Here is a 23,215-nt window from a genome sequence, read left to right as displayed (position 1 = left end):
ATTTACCTCCCATTTTTCTTTCAGACTTCAGCTTAACCATCACTTCCTCAAAGTATGTATTCCTGTTGAGTGTGGTGGTGTATGCCTGTAATCCCAGTGGCTTAGAAGGCTGAGGCTGGAAGACCACAAGTTCAAAGTCAATCTCAACAATTTAGCAAGGACCTACGTGACTTAGGGAGATAATTTCAAAAAATGAAATAAAAATAAAAAGGGCTGGATATGACTTGGTGATAAAGCATCCCTGGGCTAAATTTCTAGTACCAAAAAACAAAAGGTCTTTCTTGGCCACCTCCTCCTACTCAATTAGGTCATAGGTCCTGTATCCCAGTTTCATAACACCCTCATGATAGCATTTAACTTTTCATGATACAAGTTAACATTTGTGTAATTACTTTATTATTGTCTAAAGGTCTCCAGATGGCCACATGCACTACAAAGCACTACTATGGCAGTCTTGATTGCCTCTGCATCCTCCTCCATGCCTAGCACAGTGCCTGAACACAGAAGATACCATCTACATGATGAAAACATGAATGAAAGCCCAGAAAGAGTAAATCTTTATCCAAGGTCAAAACGCTGGCACCAAAGTTGGAATTACTCTGATGGCAGGTCCTGGGTTCTACTTCCAAGAACTACTTCCATTATCCCTTGGTTTGCCAGGTTTTTGCTGAGAGTAGAGCATGCTCTTCTTTAAATTCAGTGCCATGTAAAGAAATATATTTGTAATATGACCCTACACAGAATCACTATGTCCTTGGTACAACTGAAAAAGGAATTTAGAAATTTTAACAAGTGGAGAACTTGTGCCCAAGAACTATGAGATGTGGATTTCAATTTTCCTACCTCAGCACTCCCTGCCATCCATCTCCTTTAGATCCACAACAACCCCTGTATTCAAAAAAACATCTATGGCAGCTCTATCACTCCTTGGACCAAATTATTTCTCCTCCCTAGACTTTATTTCCCCAACTACAAAATGAAGGGGGGGTCAGGCTAGGTTTTCATCCTTTTCATCTATAAAGCTCTGCTAGATCCTGGAAAATATAATAGAGTGTGATTAAAGAAAAAGCCACCAAATTTAGACAACACCTAATAGAATCATTTCCAGCACTTCCTAAATATGTGACCTTAGATTGGTCAAACTCTCTGGGCTTCAAGCTCATCTGTAAAATGTGTCAGGGTTCTTGCTCTGGGCTGCAGAGAGTAGTGGTTAAAAGCTCAAGTTTAGAGTCAGCCCTAGGTTTGAATTTATACTTCATCACTTATCAACCGCGTGACCCTGGGAAAGTTATCTCTTCGAGCTTCCGTTTCTTCATCACGGAGAGTAATAACACCTTCTCCCACGGGACTGTTCTGAAAATGAAATGTTCCTGTCAGGTTGTGTGCTACTTATTTGTTAAGTCCCTCGACGACCCTGAAAGTCCTAGCTGATGAGACAGCCCCGCCCCCACCCGGGAGCCTCGCTCTGAAGCCACAAGTCCCGCCCCCCGCCTTAAGGTCAGGCGGGACTCGAACCGGGCGGGAGCGGGAGTCTGGTGCCATAAGGGCCTAGGTCCTTGAAGAAGGGTCTCTGGCACCTGGACCCTGCGCGCGCCGCGAGACCCTTGGAGGCCACTCACCAGCTATTGCCCAGGTTACTAGGGCAAGCCTCGTGCGACAGCGACGGCGACGGCGGCGGCGCGGGCGTCGTGACGTCACGGGGCGGCGCGGCGGCGCAGGCGTATCGCGTCACGGGCGGCCTGGCTGCGGGCGGGTGTTGAAGCGGACGGAGCTACACGTCCGTCGGACCCGGAGTTAGGACCTGCTTTCGGGGCATGAGCTGAGGATACAACGCCGAGGCCACCAGGTGAGTCCGGCTGCGACGTGTTCCTGCACCTCACCGGCAGCCCTGCGAGGAGGTCTTAGAAGAGGCCGCCTGGCAGGACCGCTCGCAGGCCCCGCCCCGGATTGTCCTGCTGCTGCCCGGAAATAACAATCCGAGTAATAACCTCTCGCCTCTGGGAATCCGCAGCCAAGAATTGGGAAGCCGGGGTTCCAGGCTTGACGCCTTTGTTAGTCTGGGGGAGCAGGTCCCTTTGCTTCTTTGGAGTTGAGTTTCCCCGAATAACTATTATTGGCTTACCAGGGTTGTTGCTGCTCAGCTGGGAGGACAGGTGTCGACTGTGAACTCTGTTAACCTAAGGGTTTATCGCCATTGCAGATCTAAAGAATTTTGATAGTCCTGTGCCGTCTTGATCTTTTATGACACCTTATTGTACCTCGAAAAACCCTGTGCTGAGCTGTCGCCAGTATAGTCTTACTTAAGGCCCAGAACGACCTCAGAGATAGGAATGTTTGTACCCATTCTAGGAAGGAAGCAGAAACTGAGGCTTCAACTGGAGAAGTGCCTTGTTGCATTCATTCACTTACTAAATATTGAGCACCGGCCATGAGCCGCCAGGCAGTGTACTAAGTGCATAATCAAGATTGGCAAGGCCTTGTTCTCTTTGAGCTTAGCTACTAGTGAGGGTAACAGAAAATAAGCCCTTAACTGACTCCTTGAATTCATATTATATGGGAATACAAAAAGTGACTGATAGAGAATCAAGGAGACTCTACTCTGTTGGGAGAGATGACGTTACTTATTACAGTAACTTGGTTCAAAAGTCAGGATTCAAATCCAGATCTCTCCAGCCCTGTATTTTGCATTCTTCCCATCAAAACATAGTACCTTTTTGCACTATTAAGTAGCTTTTGGTTTTGTTGGTGGTTTTAGATATGAAAAATTTAGAAGTTTCTATCATTCAAATTTCAACTCAAATGTCATCATCTTCAGAGAGGCCTTCCCTCTCCATTCAATCTAAGGTAATCCAAAACCATGTCAGATCACCCAGATTAATTGTGTTTGCAGCATTTATCACTAGTTATATCTAATTTCGTTCCAAATACAAGCATATTGAGGGCAGGAACTTGCTTCTTCACTGCCCAATAATTAACTACACATTACCTAGAAAATTGAAACTCAATTTTTTTTTTTTTTTGAAAGAATGAACTGTGAGAAAATAGAGGGGGAAAAAAGCAGGATGAAGACAAAATGTTTCTCCCATTTTCACTCCTGGGATTCTATATATGTCTGTATCACCTTCCTCTCAGGAAGTAAGGGCAAGAGCTGTGGCTTATTCGTTTCTTTGTTTTCAGTGCATAGCTCAGGCTTTAGCAGCTCATAATTGCTTGTCACATGTTACTGAACAGGTTAAAGATGTGACTGGGAAAGCAAGAAAAATACCCTAGTGTGAAGGGAATAGATAAGCATGCTCAACAAACAGCTAAACCAGGGACTGCTGTGTGCTAGGTTTTGTGGGTGTACTTAGAAGAATAAACGGTAATGGCAGTGTCAATATATGTCAGCTATTGTTAAGACAGTTTCTACAGTGCTGAGCCCTTTGGAATATATAGGACATGTTTTTTTCTAGCAGGGAGTTCTGAAGTCTGGCACAGCCTGCCCTCTTCCTAACCCCTTTATCTCTTTTTTCTCGATCACATTATACATTTATTATCTCTTTTTACCTGTCATCTCATTTTTTGTTCTCTCAGCAACCTTAACTTATAAGCAAGGCAAAGCCTATTACTTAAAGATGAGGAAACAAGCTCAGAGAAGCAACTTCCAGTGGAAATGCCACAGTTCAAAGCTAGGTGTTCTGACACCAAGCTTTCTGCTCTTTCCATTGCTGTGTCCATTGAAATCCTTATTCCCCTTAGCCATAACATGAGGTACTAAGACTGGTGATAATTTACCAGTCTTGAATGCTTCCTAGGTGCCATGCACTGTTCTGAATGCTTTAGGCCTGTAACTTACTGAATCTGCACTACTCAGTGAGGTATTATGCCCATTTTGCAGATAAGAAAACCAAGGCAAAAGTGGTTAAGTAACTTACCCAGTTACTCAACTAGCAAATCGTGGAACTGGAATAACTAGGGGTAAATTAGTCTCTTCAACCCACTTTCTCTCCGGATATTAAACAGGATAATAACTGATATTGATAACTTACTATTGGTAGATATAGTGCTTAGTGGCTTTTTTCATGTACTATCTTTAATCTTCACAATAATTCTATAATATAAGAATTATCATCTCTATTAGTATATTTGAGAAATTTGAATCACAGAAAGTTCAAATAATTCACCAAGTCACACAAGCTGCTTTCAGACCAGTCCTAACTCCAAAATCTGCAGATTTTCTATATTGCCTCTTCCTTTGGCAATATTGCTTCTTCCATGAGGAAACGGGATATAACACTGCTCTTCTCTGACCATCCTCTTCAGTGGTGTTAATGTTCTTCCAAAGCTTATTTCAGTGACAGTCATTAAACTCAAGTGTCATGTAGTAATAGAATCTTTGGCCTCCTGCCCTGTCAGCCTCTAGCTGCAGAGGAGGAAAGCTTGAATTTCTCCACACAGCCACTCCTCTTTCACCTGAAATGGCAGCTTCTGTGCTCTAGCTACTGGAGGAGCTGTCTCAAGGGAACTGGTTTGGGGCCATTGTTGTGGAGTAACTGAGGCCTCAGAAAGTCTGCCTGGAGGACATGCCCTCCTTGAGTAAATGTTTGCTGGGTTGAATTTGAAGACTCATGTTCATACAGGGTTGCTCCTCTCCTGCCTGAATGTTCACATTGCCTTTAGTATTTCATAGAGATTGATGGAAGCAGAAACCAAAACTCTTCCCTTGGAGAACGCATCCATCCTTTCAGAGGGCTCTCTACAGGAAGGGCACAGATTATGGATTGGCAACCTGGACCCCAAAATCACAGAGTAAGTCTAAGTCACCTTAATTCATTACCTATAAAGTTGGGATGTTTGTGGTGGTGCTGCTCAGAAGAATTTCAAAAGGGTATACTATGTATTTTTTACCTTGTTATTTATGTTTTGTCTTTGAATGGAAAATGATGTCATTTGCCTGTTATTTTGTCATTTTTCTTGTATTTGCACTCTGCTACTGTGAGAACACAGACTTGGGAATCCTTTAAAACATATACCTCTTTTTTCCTACTTGCCAAAGATGTTCTCCAATTTCCAACTGTTGAATCCTTGTACCCAGTGGCTACAGGGAATTGTTTTTGAAAATCAGCCTGGGACATATTTTGTCTCCTAGTGTGATAGAATAAGCAGAGTCTCCGTACCTTTGCAGATAAGCATAGGGGTGCCACTTGACTCCAATTCCTGTAAGCAACTACAGAATCACAGAAGGCGAAAGTGGGAAGAGATCTCAGAGATCATCCCAGTTCCTTTGTTTTTTTTTATTGTTATTTATCAAATGATTTGAGTGTCAATTGTGTGCCATGCTAAATGGTTTTCAGGCTTTTTAAATCTGAGGGATGCTGTTATAAAGTGAAAATAATCAGAAACTATATATAAAATAAAAGCTTATAGCTACTCTGATGTCAAAAAGGATATATATCCAAAGCCTTTTGTTAGCTGCCATTCTTTCTGTGGCAATCCTGAAGAAACTCTGTGGAACTTCCAGGGCTCCATGGAGCACACTTGAAAACCTCTGATACAATCCAGCTCTCTTAAACTACAATAGAGAAAAGTGGGGCCTAAAAGTCACAAGGTCACAGATAATTGAGAGGTTTTTTCCTCTTTTCCCAGTTGTTTTTTGCAGGGGGAAGGTGAGGGTTGGTAGCAGAGTAGTAATGGGTGAAGGAACTGAGCTGAGCCAATGAATCAAGCAGGTGTGGAGTATTTCATCAGCCCTAGAAAGTTACTCTCTTTGGAATAGTGTCAAAGGGAAGAAGAGAGGAGAGAGCTGCTTGGCATGAGAGGAGGTGTATTTAAGGATCAGGATGAGGAGAGAAGAAAAGGTATGTAAATTTATAGGTCTGGGTCATGATAGAAAGTTTAGCTCCTTAAATCTGATGGAGCTCAGATCAGCTAACTGTAGATAAGTGTGGGTCCCTCTAGAAATTATGATGGTATATAAGATATGTTGCTCCTATATTATACTACCTTGGTCACAGGGACCCCAGAATGTAGCATATATTTCAGTTCTCTTTAATGGTCCATGGCTTTGAGGATGAATGTGAATCTGCTCAATCTCTCAATGTCTATTCATCAGAGAAACTTTTTCCATCACCTAAAACCCTAGCTCAGGGGATGCTGCTTCCAAGAGTGGTTTCCATTCCCACCTCTGCTTGTCTGAATGGAAATCTCAAGCCTGGAAACAGTGTTGGTTGTGTTGGCTGCAATTCCATTAAATGCTAATTGTGTCCTGCTTGTCAGGAAGGTGCGATGGGCATTGGCCATCTCCATTTATGTCATAAGTTGGAGTATTATGAAATTTTTTCAGTTAGAGCTTTAACAAGAACATTAAATCAAAACTTTCCTACTGACACCTCTGTCCTTTTTACATGAGGCCAAAGGTCGACATCAAGTACCAAACTGCAGATTACGGCCTTTCCAGCCAGAAGTGTGTGTTCTGTCTAGGGTGTCCCACTTCTGTATATATTTTTGCTAGTCTTCTTCTATGGATTCCTTACCTAAAAACATTTCATCTATTAAACTGATTTATTAAATAGTAATTGATTTATTTTTAAATAAAGACATAACTACTTTATGGTTAACATGAAAGTCTAGCATTTCCTCATTTAATTTACTTAATTCTAAGCAAAAAAAAACATAACATTTTAGTAAAGTCTTAACTTATGGAAATATATGATTTCCTTCCAAGGTTGTTGAAATATATAAACTTTTGGATCCCTCTCCTCTCAGGGTAAATAACAGTGAGTCTAGATGTATAATTAACAGTCATTCCCTATGTGTGTGTGTGTGTGTGTGTATACACACACACACACACACACAGATTCACATAAGGTATATCTTATAAATTTTCAGAAAGTATTAACTGAATCTAAATCTCTAAACTTGTAATGACTCTTGACAGAGGTTTGCAGAGCATCCTCCAGTTTTCCCAATTAAACTTATTCCCCACCCACAAATTGCTGCCAGTTCCTACTGTTTCCCCATCAGTTGACCCTTCTTATCTCTCTGTCCTATGTATGTATCCTTATTCTTTACCACCTCTCCTCTTGATCTCTTTCATAAACTGAACTGAATGTCTGTCCTATACAAATGTTTTCTGACCTCTTTTAGAAAACAAATTACAGTATATATTTACTATCAGTATTTACAAGAATATGTAAAACAGGTAATTTTCAAAAACAGCACTTTCCCATTCAGTTTTTCTGAGTTTATTTTGTGATTGGTTCTGGTCATTGTGTGTCTGTGTGTCTGTGTGCGTGCGCGCTTCTTGGTTATTAATCCGAATCCTACTCAAGTTATGGTAGAAAGTCCATCAGTCTAAACAGAACATGCATTCCTTACTAACTGCCTAATTAATTAGGTTTCTTGTTATTGTGGTATTGACCTATTTAGCCTATACTACATACCAGAAATATAGGTAAAGACTAAGTAGATCTTAAGAGACTTGGATTTGAGGAAGTAGTGATGAACACTTATTTATGGAAGTGACAGAGTCCAAACCCATGTTCTTTCAACTATAATTCCTTAACTACATTTTAACTCATATTTCTTACGGTAAAATGAGAGTGTTCACCTAAATGATATGAACACATCTTCTAATTCTAATATTGTATAGTGACCTTATTTAAGCTCACAACAAATTTGGGAGATAAGTGGAACAGATATTATTTTCCTTATTTTATAGGAAAAAAAAGAGTTAAATGAGTTGGCTTAATTTACTGAAGTAGTTAATCATAGAACTAATTTACCACTGTCTAATTTAGTGCACTTTGTACAAATACTCTAATAGTCTGAGTAATTGAACAGTCATGACCTAAGGTATCCTGTTTTAAATTTAAACATGTAAGGATTTCTTTTAAATTGTGGGACCCAGTTGAACTATAAGGGTTAAACGTATCTTTAAATATCACTACCAGTGCCTTCAATGGAAAAAACCAAAAAAGCTGATATACTTAGACATCTATTTTCCCGAATTGTAGTTTTTCTCTAAAAGGGTTAATACTGGCTTTTTTCAGTATTGAATGTGCTATGTAGAAAGCCAAAATAATAACTACTACATTATACATAAGAAGGAAAAGTGTGAGAACAAAGCTAGTATAATTTAATAGAAAAAGCATCCTAAGTGAAGGTAAAATAATAAATAAAAATATAAGAGTAGGAATAAGAAAGATCTTTATGTGTGAGCAGAATATTTTGGCTGAAGGAGAGGTTAAAAAGTAAATGGTAATTAAGCTGGTGTGGTGGCACATGCCTGTAATCCCAGAGGCTTTCAAGGATGAGACAGGAGGATCTCCAGTTCAAAGCTAGCCCCAGCAAGGGTGAGGCACTAAACAACTCAGTGAGACCCTATCTCTAAATAAAATACAAAATAGGGCTGGGGATGTGCCTCAGTGGTTGAGTGCCCCGAGTTCAATCCCTGCTACCAAAAAAAAAAAAAAAAGTAAGAGTAGTCAGATGGATAGATAGAATACCATCAGGTTAAGACAGAGTCTAAAATTTAAGAAGACGCTTTTGAATTCCATGTAGAAGAGATTTATTGTGGGGGATTTTGTTTGTTTGTTTTGTAGGTTGTTGGCAGGAGACTGACTTCATGAAAGTGATGTTTTAATTGAGAAATTAGACCTCAAGCATATAGGATGAATTGGAAGACCAGAAACTGAAGCTCAAGATTAGTTAGGATAGGCTACCATAAACCAGGCCAGCCATCACTGTCAACCTAGGTAGAGACAGTGAACTTATAGACAGTAGGTGAGTCTGAGATAGGAAGAACATGATTAAAGAAAAGAGTTGAAGAAGATCTTGAGAGGTTTTTTGTTTTCATTTTCATTTTACGTGGCTGAGGACACCTGAGGGGTTTTGCCTGAGGAATATAAATAATTCATGTCCCCGCAGGGACCATAGAGTAGCTAAAAAGAGCCATCCCAGTTTGTAGTGGGGAGGTCAATTTGGAGTATATTAAGTAAACTTAAAATCAGTGGAGAGCCAGCTAATTGGAAGTGTCCTCCTGATGCAAACTTTCAGGGATTCACTAGATAAACTAGAATGCAAGGGAAACTAAATGCAGGAGCATGTGAGAGCATTGTTTTTACCCCCGAGAAACCTGTTTCTTTCTCAACCCATTTCTTATTTTTCCTTCTGTCTCCAAGTTTCTTTTTATGTCTTGGTTTGCATGAAACAGCCTTTACTATTAGGTTACTTAAATCTGAACTGCAATAAAACCATTTAACAAGGTACATAGCATAGAATATAAAGACCTCAGTAACTTCTATGTGCTTTTAAAGAAATTCTTCTCTAAGATAAATCATGCACCAAAAAAAAAAACCCAACTTTTTTTTTTTTTTTTTTTTTAAACATGCACAGTGGTACATTTATGTAATCCTAGCTATCTCAGAGGCTGAGACAGGAAGATTGCAAGAAACCAAGGCTAGCCTGGGCAACACAGTGAGACCCCATCTCAGAAAACAAAAATCTTATTTTGGGGGGGTTGGGGGTTGAACCCAGAACCTTGGGTCTGCTAGGCAAGCACTCCACCAATGAACTCCCCAGCTCTTAGAGATAATTGTAAATGTCATTCCATTGACTTCCTACTGCATACAACATCAAATTTAAATTCCCTAAGCATACAACATCCTTCATACCCTATCCCCTGCCTGCTGTTAGACTCTCCTCCCTTGGATCGGACTCTTTTTTATCTTTGTATCTTTATATGTGGTATCTACTCAAACTGACACACCTCACTCAGATGCCACATCTTTCACAAATCTTTCCTGAATTACCACCTTCCCTACACAGTTGAACTTTCTTCATCTGTGCCTGTAAGCATCACACCATTTTACAGTTGTTTGATTACATATCACTGCCAGAATGTAAGGGCCTTAAAAACAGTTTATTCATCTGGATAGTCCAAGTGCTAAATTGGTTCTTGACACATAGTAGGTGTCTGTTTTAATATTTGTATAGATTACTTCTGTGCAACCGGGCAGGAACACTTTTTAAAAACTCATTACGGGAAACACTGATTTAAGCTGCAGAGATGTGATGGAACTGGGGTGCTAATTCTCACTCCAGTGGGCAGTGGGGCACACATTTCATAAGTGCAGCAAGCCTCTGTTGAGTAGCAGCTCTCCTGTGCTCCTGCAGCAGATAAAAGTGCTTGCAGATGTGAGAGCAAGATCTTCAGGCTTTTTTCACTATCAGAGCTTGCAGTCCCCATCTCCAGGAAGGAAAATAGTAAACATTTCATTCCTTTTGTTTCAGTGTTCCGATAATTTCAAGAAATTATCAAACAAGAAAAGAAATCCTGTAGAAGTTGAAAGACACAGACCTAAGCAGATGTTCTTGGAATCTTAAGGTCGCACTTCTCAGGCAGAATGTGTTTGTTAGCTTTACAATGAATAATCTGTTGGCTTTTTTTTTTTCCTGAGTAAATTAAAATTCATTTCCTAGGAAATGCCAATCACATTACCTTCCTGCTATTAAGCAGAATGAAACTAATGAAAAGATGGCCAGCCCCACAGTAGCCTTAGATTTTTTTTTTTTTAATGGGTTTCACCCACCATTCCACAGCACTGTATAAAAGTTGAATGGGTATAGTAAGTGGAAGGTGCAGCTGCAAATGAAAGACCCTGGGGAGACTCTAACCTGTCTTGTCTATTGTCTGAGAGACTCAGCCCTTGCTGTAAGCCTTTTAGATAATCAAGTCACAAAAGAAATTTGCACTCAAGGTGTCTCCCTTTCTCCTGTAGAGTCACCTCCTATATTCTCACTGGTTGTTGAGGTCTTCTGATGGGAGTTGGGAATTAAGAAAGTAGGGGGTCCTGGTTTTTTTCCCTTCAAAACAAGTTCCCAAGACTGGATTACTATCCACAATATGCCTTGGGATCCTTCCATCCTGCCCCAGTACTAGTCTGTATTATTTCTTCTTTGCTCCACAGTGTCAGATACTTGATCCAGGATAATGGGCTTACTTGTTGATGTACATTAGTATCAAATTTAGTATAGCTTATGATCTATTTGATATCTTTCTGCCTCCCAAAGGAGATTCTTGCTCAAGAATAAAATTCTGATGAGCTTCTCCTAGAAAACAATGTAAATATAAATGTGGCTATAATGACATCTTGACTGACTCCCTCTGGGGTAGAATTCCCAGTAATAACAGATTTAGCATGTGGGCTGATACCTTTTTAGTATCACAGGGACATTATTGTTTAGAGAAAGCCTTGACTCCATTTCAATAGCACGGAGGATGCCAGGAGGAAGGCCAAAGGAAAAGGAAACAGGAGAGCTGTTGGTTTGTCTCACTCTTACATCAGATGACAGGAAGTCGGGATTGAGATTGGCCACAGCAACCTGTTAAGGCCACATCTGTTTGAATAACTTAAAAGCCCTATTGAAACCAAGTACCTTTTAGAGTAAGGAATCCAAGAAAAGGATGAAGAGCAGAGTGGCAAGCAATAGCTTGGAGTGAACATCCTGCCAGGAATAAATTTCTTCCTTGACAATCTACTTTCTTTACTGATCATACCCCACAGTATAAACTGCATTAAGGTGACCGAAGTTGGTTAATTACCTATGTATAACTGGATGATTCACAGGGTCTAGTCTGATTCCCCTGCCCTGTGTGAGACTAGTCCTGGTCCCATAGTTCCATATAGTTCTGATGTCCAGGACATCAGGGATTGAAACTCTCAAGCACTGAATGGAAGTGCCACTAGCTGTAGTTTAGTTTTTGGCATTTCTTACAAGTACAATTTGGGTCTAATGATTAACTACAAAATCTAGGGAAGTCTTCCAGCCCTGTTTTAGTTTGCTTGCTTGTATGAATGTATATGTGTTTGTTACTTTGTTTATCTTTGAGATAGGATAGGCTTTGGCTTTTGGAGTGTGGACATATATTTCTGATAAAGTAACAGTTATTCACAAATACAGTTTCATTGCCAAGAAATTAAAAATAAATAAATTGACACTATTTTTGAGCTTTTCTCCAAAAGAAAAACAAATGATGCTTGTGGGCCAGACAGCTGTTTGTTACATGTGGGTTTTTTGTTTGGTGTTTTTATGTTGGACAGACACTTGGGTATGAGAGTTCCTAGTTCCCATTCCAAAGAGAGTCAAACAACTCTGATTGCCAAGTAAACAGCAGTTTGGAGGAAGACAGGGGCAAGGGCAAGAGATTTATCCTTAAGACACATTATTTCCTACTCTTATCTCTCACTTGAGGCTGAGAGGCCAGCAGAATTCCCAGTGATCTCATAGCCTCTTCTTTTTCCACAGATACCACCTCCTCAAACTCCTCCAGAAGTTTGGTAAGGTGAAGCAGTTCGACTTCCTCTTCCACAAGTCAGGTGCTTTGGAGGGACAGCCTCGAGGGTACTGTTTTGTTAACTTTGAAACTAAACAGGTAATTTTGCTTTCCTCCCCCTTTCCTGGTAATTGCCACACTCCATAATCATTTGTGCATCTCTTGTGTACTAGACCAGCAGTTTCTTGTTGCCTGTGTGCCTTATGGCAAATACTAAAAGGGGCACAGTTAAGGAATGGCTTGCAAGATCTCCTCTCCCCAGGCTCAAGGTATAAGACGACCAACCTACTTTATTTAGCAAAGGATTTGGGATACCCATATGGAGTGTGTGGGTATTCCCCCTTCCTATCCTGTTTTGTTTCTTTATTGGCTGGCCAACAAAACCTCCTTTTCTTTCAGAATTTTTACCCTGTGGTACAGAAACTTTGTAGTGCACCACCCACAAACTTCATTTTATTTTGATTTCTTAAAAATGTACCCTTCTCAGGGCTGGAATTGTGGCTCAGTGGTAGAGTGCTTGCCTCACACATGTGAGGCACTGGGTTCAATTCTCAGGATCACATAAAAAGTAAATAAATCTAATAAAGGTATTGTGTCCATCTATATATATATATATATCTTCTTATATTTAAATTTAGTTTTTGCAGTAGAAATACATTGATAAGAGATAGAACTGGAATGTTATTAAATGTAAAGATGCGGGGCTGGGGTTGTAGCTCAGCAGTAGAGTGCTCGCCTAGCACGTGTGAGGCCCTGGGTTCGATCCTCAGCACCATGTAAAAATAAACAAAATAAATGTATGTATGTATATATATAGATAGATAGATAGATGCTACCTGGTATTCTCTATAACTTTGTTATATGTTAGCAACATTGCCTAGTCACTGTTTTATTAAGAATAACTTACAGACAGGTGTAATGGCACGTGCCTGTAATCCCACTAGCTGGAGAGGCTGAGGCAGGAGCATCATAGTTCAAAGCCAGCCTCGGCAACTTAGCAAGACCCTATCTCTAAAATAAAATATAAAAAAGGCTAAGGATGTGGCTCAGTAGTTAAGTGCCCCTGGGTTCAATCCCGGTACCAAAAAAACAAAGTAATACATGCTTATTTTGGATGAATATAAGAAACCAAAAAATTTTTCAAGCCCTAAGCCCAATACACAGAAATCATTTAATATTTAGTGATGTATCTTTCCAGTTTTATTCTTTCTTCACATTCACACACGTACACATATATACAGATAAACAAATAAGATCATATTATTATGTTAGCCCCTCAAAATATATTAAAACTTTTTGTCATCATGTGACTTACAGTGCAAGTAAAAGTTAATGACTTTTTTTAATATTTATTTTTTAGTTGTAGTTGGACACAATATCTTTATTTTATTCATATATTTTTATGTGGTGCTAAGGATCGAACCCAGAGTCTCGCATGTGCAAGGTGAGCACTCTACTGCTGAGCCACAACCTCAGCCCAGCTAATGACATTTTCATGACTGTATATTTCATTATATAACATATGACTGATCCCAAATTCTTAAAATTTTTAAAAACAAATAATCTGAAACAGTATTTCAAAGTTCAAGTATTCGATGTCTTAAGCTGCTTAAGTTATCTCCAATGTTTGACTAGTGTAACATCACAATAATGAATATCTTCTCTATCTATATGTGTATATGTAATTATATATTATATGTATGTAATTATATGTATAAATATGTTTTTCACATTTCTGGAAATGGATTGGCACCTCAAAGGTCATGCATATAGGGTTTTTTTATTGTTTTATACAGTTATCAAAATGCCTTCTAGAAATGTTGTATCAATATGTTCTGAGACTGTTTGAGGGTGTTATTTGTTCCTGTCGGTCCTGGGTATTTTTTATTTTCTCTAATTTTGTAAATAGTAATAAGTGATATGTTATTCTAATTATTCAAGTTTTTTGAGAGAAGTGAAAGAATACCCATATAGTTAGTATTCTTAAATACTTTATTTTTCCTTACTGATAATAGTGTGATGAGGATTCTTACAGACTCCTAAAATCAGAAGTCATGTTGGGAACAAATGCTGGTTTAAAAACATTGGATTAAAAGTCACAAAACATACCTGTATTTTCAACTCTTTTATTTACTGACTTTGAGCATATGTCTCAACTTCTTTTGGCTTCAATTTTTGTTGAAAAATGTACATTATAATGGGATGTTGTGTTACAGAAAGAATAAATGAAAACACAGTTGACATTCAGTGTCATCGAATACTTGAACTTTGAAATAATGTTTTAGATTATTTGTTTTTAAAAACACTTATCCCTTGCTGACATCTTACTATTGCTGATACCTCAGAACTAATAGAATACCATATAAGTTCTAATTTATCAAATGAAATCTAAAAAGGATAATGTGTCTCTTATTTAGCAGTCTGACTTATTATTTTGTAGAGAAACCAGGATGGTCAATTAATATCCAATGCCTGACACACAATGGGTACCAAAAAGAATATTTGTTGAATGCCATGCTGATGAGCTTTGGAGGGACAGAACATAAGACAAATAAGCACTGGTTTTACTGTTAAACCATACTAGAGTGCTTATTTGTCTTATGCTCAGTTTTAGACTCTCCCTGCCCTCTAGGACTTTCTATTCATCTTCTGTTCCTTAAGGACTTCTTTGCCTCCACTAAATTTGGGTTACATTTGGCTCAGTGCCTCATGGACAGAAATAGGGCAAAACAGATGTGTCAGGATGAGAAAGTATAGCCAGGTTTCCTGGGAGTGACCTAGAGTGACTGTTATCCAGCTTCAGGAATTCCTCTCAACCTTGTTGCTCCAATATCTGATGGGGAAAGGGTCAGGGAATTTGTGGCTCTTAAAACCAGGTGCATAGATTGACTCACACAGATACCTTGTTCAATCTCTTTGACTCAATCCTGCTTTTTCCGGCCTAGTTTCCTTCACTCCCATATCCTTTGAAGCCATTGCTGTTTTTCACTTTGGATCCAGGGAGTAAGTCCTGGTCTAGGATATAGTTCTATTGTCCATGTAGGGATTAAAATTTCTGGAGGTGTATAGAAAGGTATCACTGAATAAGAACCATGCTGTTTGCTAACATTTGTTAATTGCTTACCATATGTTCCACACTTTCCATGCACTCTGAATCCTTACAGCCACCACTGAGGAGCATGTAATAGTATACCATATTTTATAGGTGACAAAGCTAGAGACATTAAGTGACCTGCCAGACATTATACTGCCAACAAGTAACAGCCAGAATTTGAATTTTGTCTTACTTTTAAAGACTTATACCTTTTTTTTAACTCTGCCTTTTAAAATTATAAACCCTTTGCCAAGCATTTACCAAAAGTAATTTGGTTAGAAACTCAGCCATCAAAGCTAATAAGGCCCTGTAAGAATACAAAGTGATAAATAAGCTTTTGAATTTATGACCAACTTTCATCTCTTTTCTGGACAGGAAGCAGAACAAGCCATCCAGTGTCTCAATGGCAAGCTGGCACTGTCTAAGAAGCTGGTGGTACGATGGGCACATGCTCAAGTAAAGGTATGGCTAAGTGGCTAGAAAAACAGTTTCTTGCCTCATCCTCAGGGAGTCTCTGAAAGACAGTTGCCCATGTCTCCATTTGCATCCCAGCCTCTTCGCATCTGGAACAGCCATACTTTGGTCTCCTACTTGTATTTACCATGTGTGTTGCCAGATTTTTCTTTTGAGAAGCATCTCGTAGGGATTAAGTTCCTTCGTTGTTTCTCTCCACATGCCCACAGATCCTGCTTTTGATTGATTTTTCCATGTGGCTGATGTGTATACTCAGGCCTCTATCATTTTTTCAGTGGGGGTTGTTCTTCAGAGGGAAAAAATGTATTTATTTTTAAAATTAGTTGCTTTAGGCATTATTAGACTCTTCCCAGCTTCTTGTCTCTATGGAGAGTTTGAATTTGTTTATTCTAAAAGCTTGAGAAATGGGTAGTTTCTCTTGAGTGCTTATAGCACTGGCATCTCCTTACTCCAGAGATCTTGAGAATTATTAGAGTGCGAGTTTGTGGGACTTTGCAGTGCCTATATTGTCTCCAAACCTGAGAAGTGGCAAACTGCCCTGTTCATCCTGCAGTTGGTCTCTTGGGAGAAGGCACTAGGAAAGCTATAGCCATTAAAATAAAAGAAAAAGAAGATGAATGGTATTCTGTTCCAGCTGGCACAGAGCTGGTGAAGTGTGTGGACTGGAGCAGTCCCAAGAATCAGTTTTCCTTCTGCAGTGTGTCTTGACAGACCTGCCTGCAAAAAAAAATTTCTGACAGTCAGAGTTGGGGCTTTGGCTGTTAGCTATATGAGCATAGTTTTCAACCCTACCCAACAAGCTTCCCCGTTAAGAATCATAGAAACTAAACAGACTTTCAAGCACTAAGTCCAAACTGAAAAACAAAAGCTTAGACACTGGATCCTTATGAGCATTTCAGGTAATCACAGAGCCTTCTGAATTTCTAGGACACTTTGCCTTAAAAATAGAAACAAGAAGAATTACCAAATGCTTTTTTATTCAAAAGAAAATCAAGTCTCTTTTGCCAAACTGGCTGTCGTTTTCTTGCTCTGCATCTCATTGAAAAGGCATGCAAGAGAAATCATCCTTCATTCCTGTCTTTCATTTGAAAATCTGTACCTCGTGGTTCTCTTCCTGTAAATCTTTGACCAGAGGCTCCTGATTGCTCTCTTAATATTTTATTTACTTCTTACAAGAAATATGTAATTATCTGGCATCAAATTAAACTCCTTTACTATACAATGTTTTCTGTATCAGCAACTGAAAGCTGTTAATATTTTTTTCTTCCACTCAGTCCTGTTGAGTTAAATATTATGCTTGGTACTTTGCAAAAGCTAACAGGATTTTAAAGTGCTTTGGATAAAGCAAATATTGTAAGAGGCGATATGTGACAGTTAAAATAAAAATGTAAGAGGGCAACCCTGCTGCTTATTTGCACCATCTGTGAATTCAAACATTGAAATTCTTTTCCTACCAAATAAGGAGGACTAATGGCTAGATGGAAGCTTCTCAACTGTTTTCTAAACTTGCAGCTTTCAGACCAACTTGTATACAGTTTTGCATTAATTCTAGGTAAAGCAGTCCTAAAATTATCTGGAAAATGTTGATGAAAAACTGGGTGGGATTAGCATTTTTGAACCCATGCACTGAAATAAAGGACTGGTTTCTGCTCACATAAAGTAATACCTCTTTTCTTTCAGAGATACGATCATAACAAAAATGACAAGATTCTTCCAATCAGTCTTGAACCTTCCTCAAGCACTGAGCCTACTCAGTCTAATCTAAGGTAAGACAGTGTACCATAGAAGGACACAGTTGTTCAAGAGCCCGAGCTCTCTTTGTTGCACACCTTCACTTACAGAACATAGTGGATCTTTAGACTCTTAATTTAGAATAGAATCTGCTAACTTGATGTGTTGAGAAATGGGTTCAGTTAACCTCTAGAATGTATAAATTTTCCTCTCCTTACATCTCCCCCAAGATCATGTACACCCCATAATCCTGTACTCCCCATTTATAGAATGCACTCACTTTAAAAGGGCAGGTTTAGTTACTACACATTAGCTCGATACAGTGGCACACACTTTTAATCCCAGCAGTTTTGGTAGCTGAGGCAAGAGCCAGCCTTAGCAATTTAGCAAAACCCTAAGCAACTTAGGAAGCCCTTGTCTCAAAATAAAAAGAGGCCAGGAATGTGGCTCAGTAGTTAAGTGCCCCTGGGTTCAATCCCCAGTACCAAAAAAAAAAAAAATTGCTACACACCAAGCCTTGTGCTTAACACTGGAGATGCAAAGATATATCAGACACAGCTCTCACCTTAAAAACAAGCATTTTAGTAAAACCTTGGGTCCCTTTGGCATTTGCCATTATACACTGATTTCCTCACTATCCCTGAGTTCATTTATATAAATTTTCGTTTTCAGGTATTTAATTCTATGTACCATTCATCAACTATAATAGTTTTGGTTCTAGTTTCTATGAATTGTCAGTTATTTCTTTGGAGCTAATTCAAAACAGGGACACTAAGGGTTGGGTAGAGAAAGGGGAAGGTAAATGAGTAGTAGAACAGAAGTAGAAGTTGGGCTTTTTGTTTTGTTTTCTTTCTCCCCCTCTTTTTTTTTCTTTTTTTTTTTTTTTCACATTGTAGCCTACGAGAAATTTTTAGTAATAATAACAATGCCCAGGATTTAACAACCTTACTATGAAGCAAGCACTGTGCTGAACACTTTATATGCAGTATGTCATTTAAGTATAATAAAAATCACTTTATATATGAAAAAACTGAAGTTTAGAGAAGTGAAGTATCTTGGCCATTATGTAAGTAGCAAATAGCAGAGTTAGAATTCAAAGCAAGGTCTAACAGACTTGAGAATTTAATCTTTATATTGGATGTGATGGCACATGCTTGTAATTCCAGCGAGTTGGGAGGCTGAAGTAGGAGGATCAGAATTTCAAGACGAGCCTCAGCAATTTAGTCAGACCCTGTCTCAAAATTAAATAAAAAGGGCTAGGGATGTAGCTCAGTGGTAAAGCGCTCCTGAATTTAATCCCCAGTCCAAAAATAAAAAATATATATATATATATATATATATATATATATATAAAATCAGTCCTTTAGTCCTGAAGTAATAACTTCAGGGTCGCTCCAGACAGTAAATGTAGGAATATAGATCTAAAGATTTTTCCATGGCAGGGGAAGATATGTGAAGGAACATAAGTGATACATAAGGATCAGAAGTCAATAGTCATAAAGTTAGGAAAGTGATGTCTATTTGGATGAAACACCAAACAGGAGGGGAAAATGCCTTTCTCATATATCATCTCCACCAAACCAAACTGAAGGGGGATTGATCCTGGAATATTTTCAGGAATGATAAACTGGTAAATTGAAATTAATTTTATACTTATTTATATAAGTTTAATGTCATGATTTTTCTTTATTTTATATTGCCTTTATTGTTCTGTGCTTCTGGAAATTTTAAAAAATAAAAGTTTTACAAAACATTTATGGATTTTTCTAGATTCACTGGGAGTTTATATCCACTATACTCTTCTCCCCATAAGATCTGAACCTCCTCAATCACAGGTCAATCTCCATGGAGGTTATCATAAATCTTACTGCATGAGTGACTAGACTCATTTTTTAATATCTCCATATTACAATGATCATGTGTTTAGCTTCTTATGACCAGTATTTGCTACTTATTTACCAGATAGCCTAGTGTTTTCCATCTCTGTTTTAATCCAAAGAATCTCAACTTACATTTTTCTACTAACATCTAAGCCTAATTAGAGAAGGTTGTTTTTTAAACAGAACGAAGGGCTGTCACTTTAATAGATGTGGAGCCAAAATGCATCCTGGTAATACCTCAATACTCTTTTTATTGTAACTTGAGGGTTTCTTTTAAATTTTCTAATTGACACATAAAATTGCACATTTATAAGGTGCTATTTGATGTTCAACACGTGTATATTGTGTAATATTCAAGTCAGGATAAACATCTGTTTAAACATTTAATTGTTTCTTTATGAGAACTTAGTTTTAAACTTCTTGCCTCTGAAAATTTATGGATATGTATAGCAGATGTATACCTATTGAGGATCCCTAGAAGACCATATATACACTGCTTCCAAATTTCTCTCACTACAATAGACCATTGCCAGCATCAAGAATGGAAAATAAAGGAATCCATGGGCCAAAAAATTCCCATTGTCTGAGTGCTTTCTTGTGTGGAGTTAGCAGTGACCTCAGTCAGAAACAGATTCCTCACAACTTCACAGCCTCTCCTTTCTATGTAATACAAAGTTGCTGGATTCCCACTTTGATGGAGAGGAAAGAGCGAAGACATTGGTGATGAACTGGGGTTGAATTGTAGCTGTGCAGTTTGTAAACTGTGTGAAACTTGAACATATTTCTGCTCGTGCAATTGCTTATTCACCCATAAAATATGAACGGCTAAACCTTATAGGCTTATTATACGGATTAGAAACAACATAAATAAAATGCTGGATACTATGCCTGGTTCATTGTAAATAAAACATATCTGTTATCTGTTATAAGTCTCCCTTTTAATAAAGGGAGACTTCATAGGATCTCCAGAATATTTTTTTCCATTATTATTCAGTGATTCAAAAGGTGATGCAGTGTGATGGTTAATAGCATAGGCTATGAAATCACTTTGTTTTCAAATCTCAGTTCAATCATTTACTATTTAACATTGGTCAAATTAACCTCCCTCTGTCTCACTTTCTTCTGCAAAATAAAGACTATAAACTGATGCCATGTTTTAATCCTCCTTGAGCACCTACTCTGCTAAGCACTAAAGTGCAGAATAGCATCTGTGAAGAATTAAAGAATTAAATATAACAACATGTGAAGTTAAGAATGTCTAGGCCTGTATTAAAAATTTAATCATGCTTCAGAGTTGATTTTTTTCCTTAAAATGACAGGGTTTTGTTTTTTGGGGTTTTTTTTTACCTCTTTCTCTCTTTTATATGAAATGTTTAAGTGTTTGTAATTAAATATCTCTTTGCTTCTAAAGAGGCACAAGGAGATGAAATATACAAGTACGTTCTGAAAGAACATAGGCCCATTCTGATCCTTTGCTGTTTTTCAGTGTCACTGCGAAGATTAAAGCCATTGAAGCAAAGCTGAAAATGATGGCAGAAAATCCTGATGCGGAGTATCCAGCAGCACCTGTTTATTCCTACTTTAAGCCACCAGATAAAAAAAGGACTACTCCTTATTCTAGAACAGCTTGGAAATCTCGAAGATGATGGTTGTGAATTACTGTGGCAGCAAAAGCAAATTGGTCTCCACACCTGACTCCTCTGCCTTGGTACTTTGTAGATGTGGATGGTACTATCCAACAGAGCACAATCACATGTTAGAGTTTGGTAACATAACATTTTGGATGTTCTTATGGATGTGTCTTCCCTGAACTATGTGTAGAATTGAGCATCATCCAGAATAAATAGGATTGTGTCCAAAATTTTGATTTGAACACTGGGATGCTCTAGTTGGCTGGTTTGTTTGGATTCATAACTACAGAAACATTATATAGTATGCCAGAGAGAAAGTCAAACATACAAAATGTTATTATTTAATCAGGAAACTAAATTTATTAACCTCTGTCAAAAGAACATTTTTCTGTGCACATGTCTTTACAACATAAAGAAAAAGTTAAGAGACAGGGAGGAAAGTAAGACATTTTAAATCATGTTTAGAACTGCTGTTCAAGAATTTATAACAGAAATTCCTCCAACTAAACTGAAAAAGAGAGTTCTTGGCAAAAGGGAGCTTGTCCTTTGAGCAAACATTATAGTAATCTGCTTAAGAATTATGCTTATTGTTTCAAAATCCCAATTAGGAAAATGTGGTGTAGATCTTAAAATTGTTTGCATCAATGGACTATAGCGTCAAATTTAGCATTTTATACCACAATGAAATGTTTGTTTGGAAATCTAATTTTTATTCTATAGTAATCATTTTTTTAAATCCAAATAATCTTGCCTCTTATAATACCAAATGTTGTTATTAACACAGGACTTTTAAAATTGCACTTATTGCATGAGATTGTTTTTAAAGCATGAGATTGTTCTATTTGGAATTGTATCATGATCAATCTGAATAGAAAGCAAAATTTTTTGGAAAATCTAAACATTGTTATGTTGGTCATTATCAAATATGTTATTTTCTGATAATCATGTAGAGGTCTGAGTAGAAGAGGTCAAATGATCTTGGGCAGAAAGTCAGTGGAGCAGGCATCATTCTGGCACCAAGATTTCAAACACCTCATGTTTTATGTAGTTTTAAAAAACTGCATGACTTGAAAGTCATCCTTCATTTATGGAACATACTTTACCCTAGATATTTTTTCCATTTTGAACATTCAAAATATAACAACTTAGATAGATATATATACTGACAGATTTGAGATTTGTTCCTTCACAGTTGTGGTCATTTTGGTGCCACACTTGACCGACTATTTCACTGGGCAGCATTGTTGCTTCATTACTAGGTCAATCACTTTGTTACTTACTCTAGGTGCCATTCATGATGATTACAGACTGTTTTCCACCATCATTTCTAGCAAGAGGAAGCTTTCATTATGGGAATTTAAGTCTTCCTTGAGTTTAAATGAATTTAAGACATTGGAAATCAAAATTCAGTTCAGTGAAGTTTCATAATCCACAGAACTGATTCAGAGAAATTCTTATCACTTTTCCCAAGGTCAGTGTTTTTAGATATCTTTAGATAGCAAATAATTTCTGCATTTATTAGCTATGTTATCTATGATGCAAGTAATTCTCTTTCCAGTTGAGGGTTATAGTTCAGGGAGGTGGGTAAACTATCTCCCATCTTTCTGGTGACTTCTTGGAGTATAGAATTCACCACTTATCCTTACGTCCTCAAAGGGTTATGGTGGAGTAGAACTTAATGCAAATAGCCTTCTATTTTTAATAGGAATTTAGAAAATACTTAACTTAGAATTATATAGAATTGTTTTCTTTAGAAACCAGAACTATTTATTTGTATTTAAAGCACTGTTTATTATTTGTACCGATTCTTACCCTTGCGTGTGAATAAATGCTAGACAGTTTCTGTGTGGTTGTGTCTTCTCTGGTCCATTTATTGGAATGAAGACTGCAGCTCTCTAGTAGGCTTATTTCCACTCAGGGGGTCCAGGTTGAGTTCTGCTTCCAGGTGTCTTCTCTGCAGAGGGCTCCAGTTGGAGAATTCACCTGAGAGGCAGTTTTCTTCACCCTTTTGCCTACCTTCCTCTATTGTTAACGATAAGAAAAGATACTAGCTATTCTCATTGCAAATGTGACTATTTGAACTTACAGT

At 38.1% G+C, this 23,215-nt stretch overlaps 2 protein-coding genes across 13 annotated transcripts in view; one reads left to right on the top strand and one right to left on the bottom strand.

The window, feature by feature from the left end:
- Positions 1-1,738, bottom strand: part of Mrrf (mitochondrial ribosome recycling factor) — a 51,123-nt gene extending 49,385 nt beyond the window's left edge. For 5 of the 11 annotated variants that reach the window (XM_046451343.2, XM_058581694.1, XM_046451339.2 and 2 more), the window contains exons 1-2: positions 1,620-1,738; positions 1,255-1,353 (exon numbers count right to left, since the gene is read on the bottom strand). Coding sequence is in view for 3 of the 11 variants with exons in the window: in XM_046451339.2 (XP_046307295.1) it covers positions 1,255-1,259 (5 nt within the window). In the remaining 8 variants the exon portion in view is untranslated. Of the gene's footprint in view, positions 1-6; positions 495-1,254; positions 1,354-1,619 lie in introns of those variants that run through there. The other 6 variants (XM_046451340.2, XM_046451346.2, XM_046451350.2 and 3 more) reach the window with 4 other exon arrangements.
- Positions 1,713-22,967, top strand: Rbm18 (RNA binding motif protein 18). 2 transcript variants are annotated; one of them, XM_046451354.2, is made up of 6 exons: positions 1,713-1,846; positions 4,670-4,788; positions 12,289-12,415; positions 15,786-15,872; positions 17,565-17,650; positions 20,982-22,967. In XM_046451354.2, the coding sequence occupies exons 2-6, from the start codon at positions 4,676-4,678 to the stop codon at positions 21,139-21,141; spliced, it is 573 nt and encodes a 190-aa protein (XP_046307310.1). In that variant the 5' UTR covers positions 1,713-1,846; positions 4,670-4,675; the 3' UTR covers positions 21,142-22,967. The 2 variants fall into 2 exon arrangements, with proteins under 2 accessions (XP_046307310.1, XP_046307309.1); XM_046451353.2 differs by having other exon boundaries at positions 1,715-1,846; positions 4,660-4,788.
- The last annotated feature ends 248 nt before the right edge of the window (positions 22,968-23,215 follow it).

This window comes from Marmota monax, unplaced genomic scaffold (assembly GCF_021218885.2).
Source record: "Marmota monax isolate L192 unplaced genomic scaffold, Marmota_monax_Labrador192_F-V1.1 WCK01_AAM20220418_F8-fsc00020, whole genome shotgun sequence".
Taxonomy (NCBI): Eukaryota; Metazoa; Chordata; class Mammalia; order Rodentia; family Sciuridae; genus Marmota; species Marmota monax.
This window is presented reverse-complemented; position numbering and strand designations above follow the sequence as displayed.

Excerpts from the sequence above, each read along its gene's own strand:
- Rbm18 (XM_046451354.2), top strand. The coding sequence starts at position 4,676 with ATGGAAGCAGAAACCAAAACTCTTCCCTTGGAGAACGCATCCATCCTT. Across the intron at positions 15,873-17,564 it reads GGGCACATGCTCAAGTAAAG|AGATACGATCATAACAAAAA; the intron begins GTATGGCTAAGT and ends CTTTTCTTTCAG. Across the intron at positions 17,651-20,981 it reads CCTACTCAGTCTAATCTAAG|TGTCACTGCGAAGATTAAAG; the intron begins GTAAGACAGTGT and ends GCTGTTTTTCAG.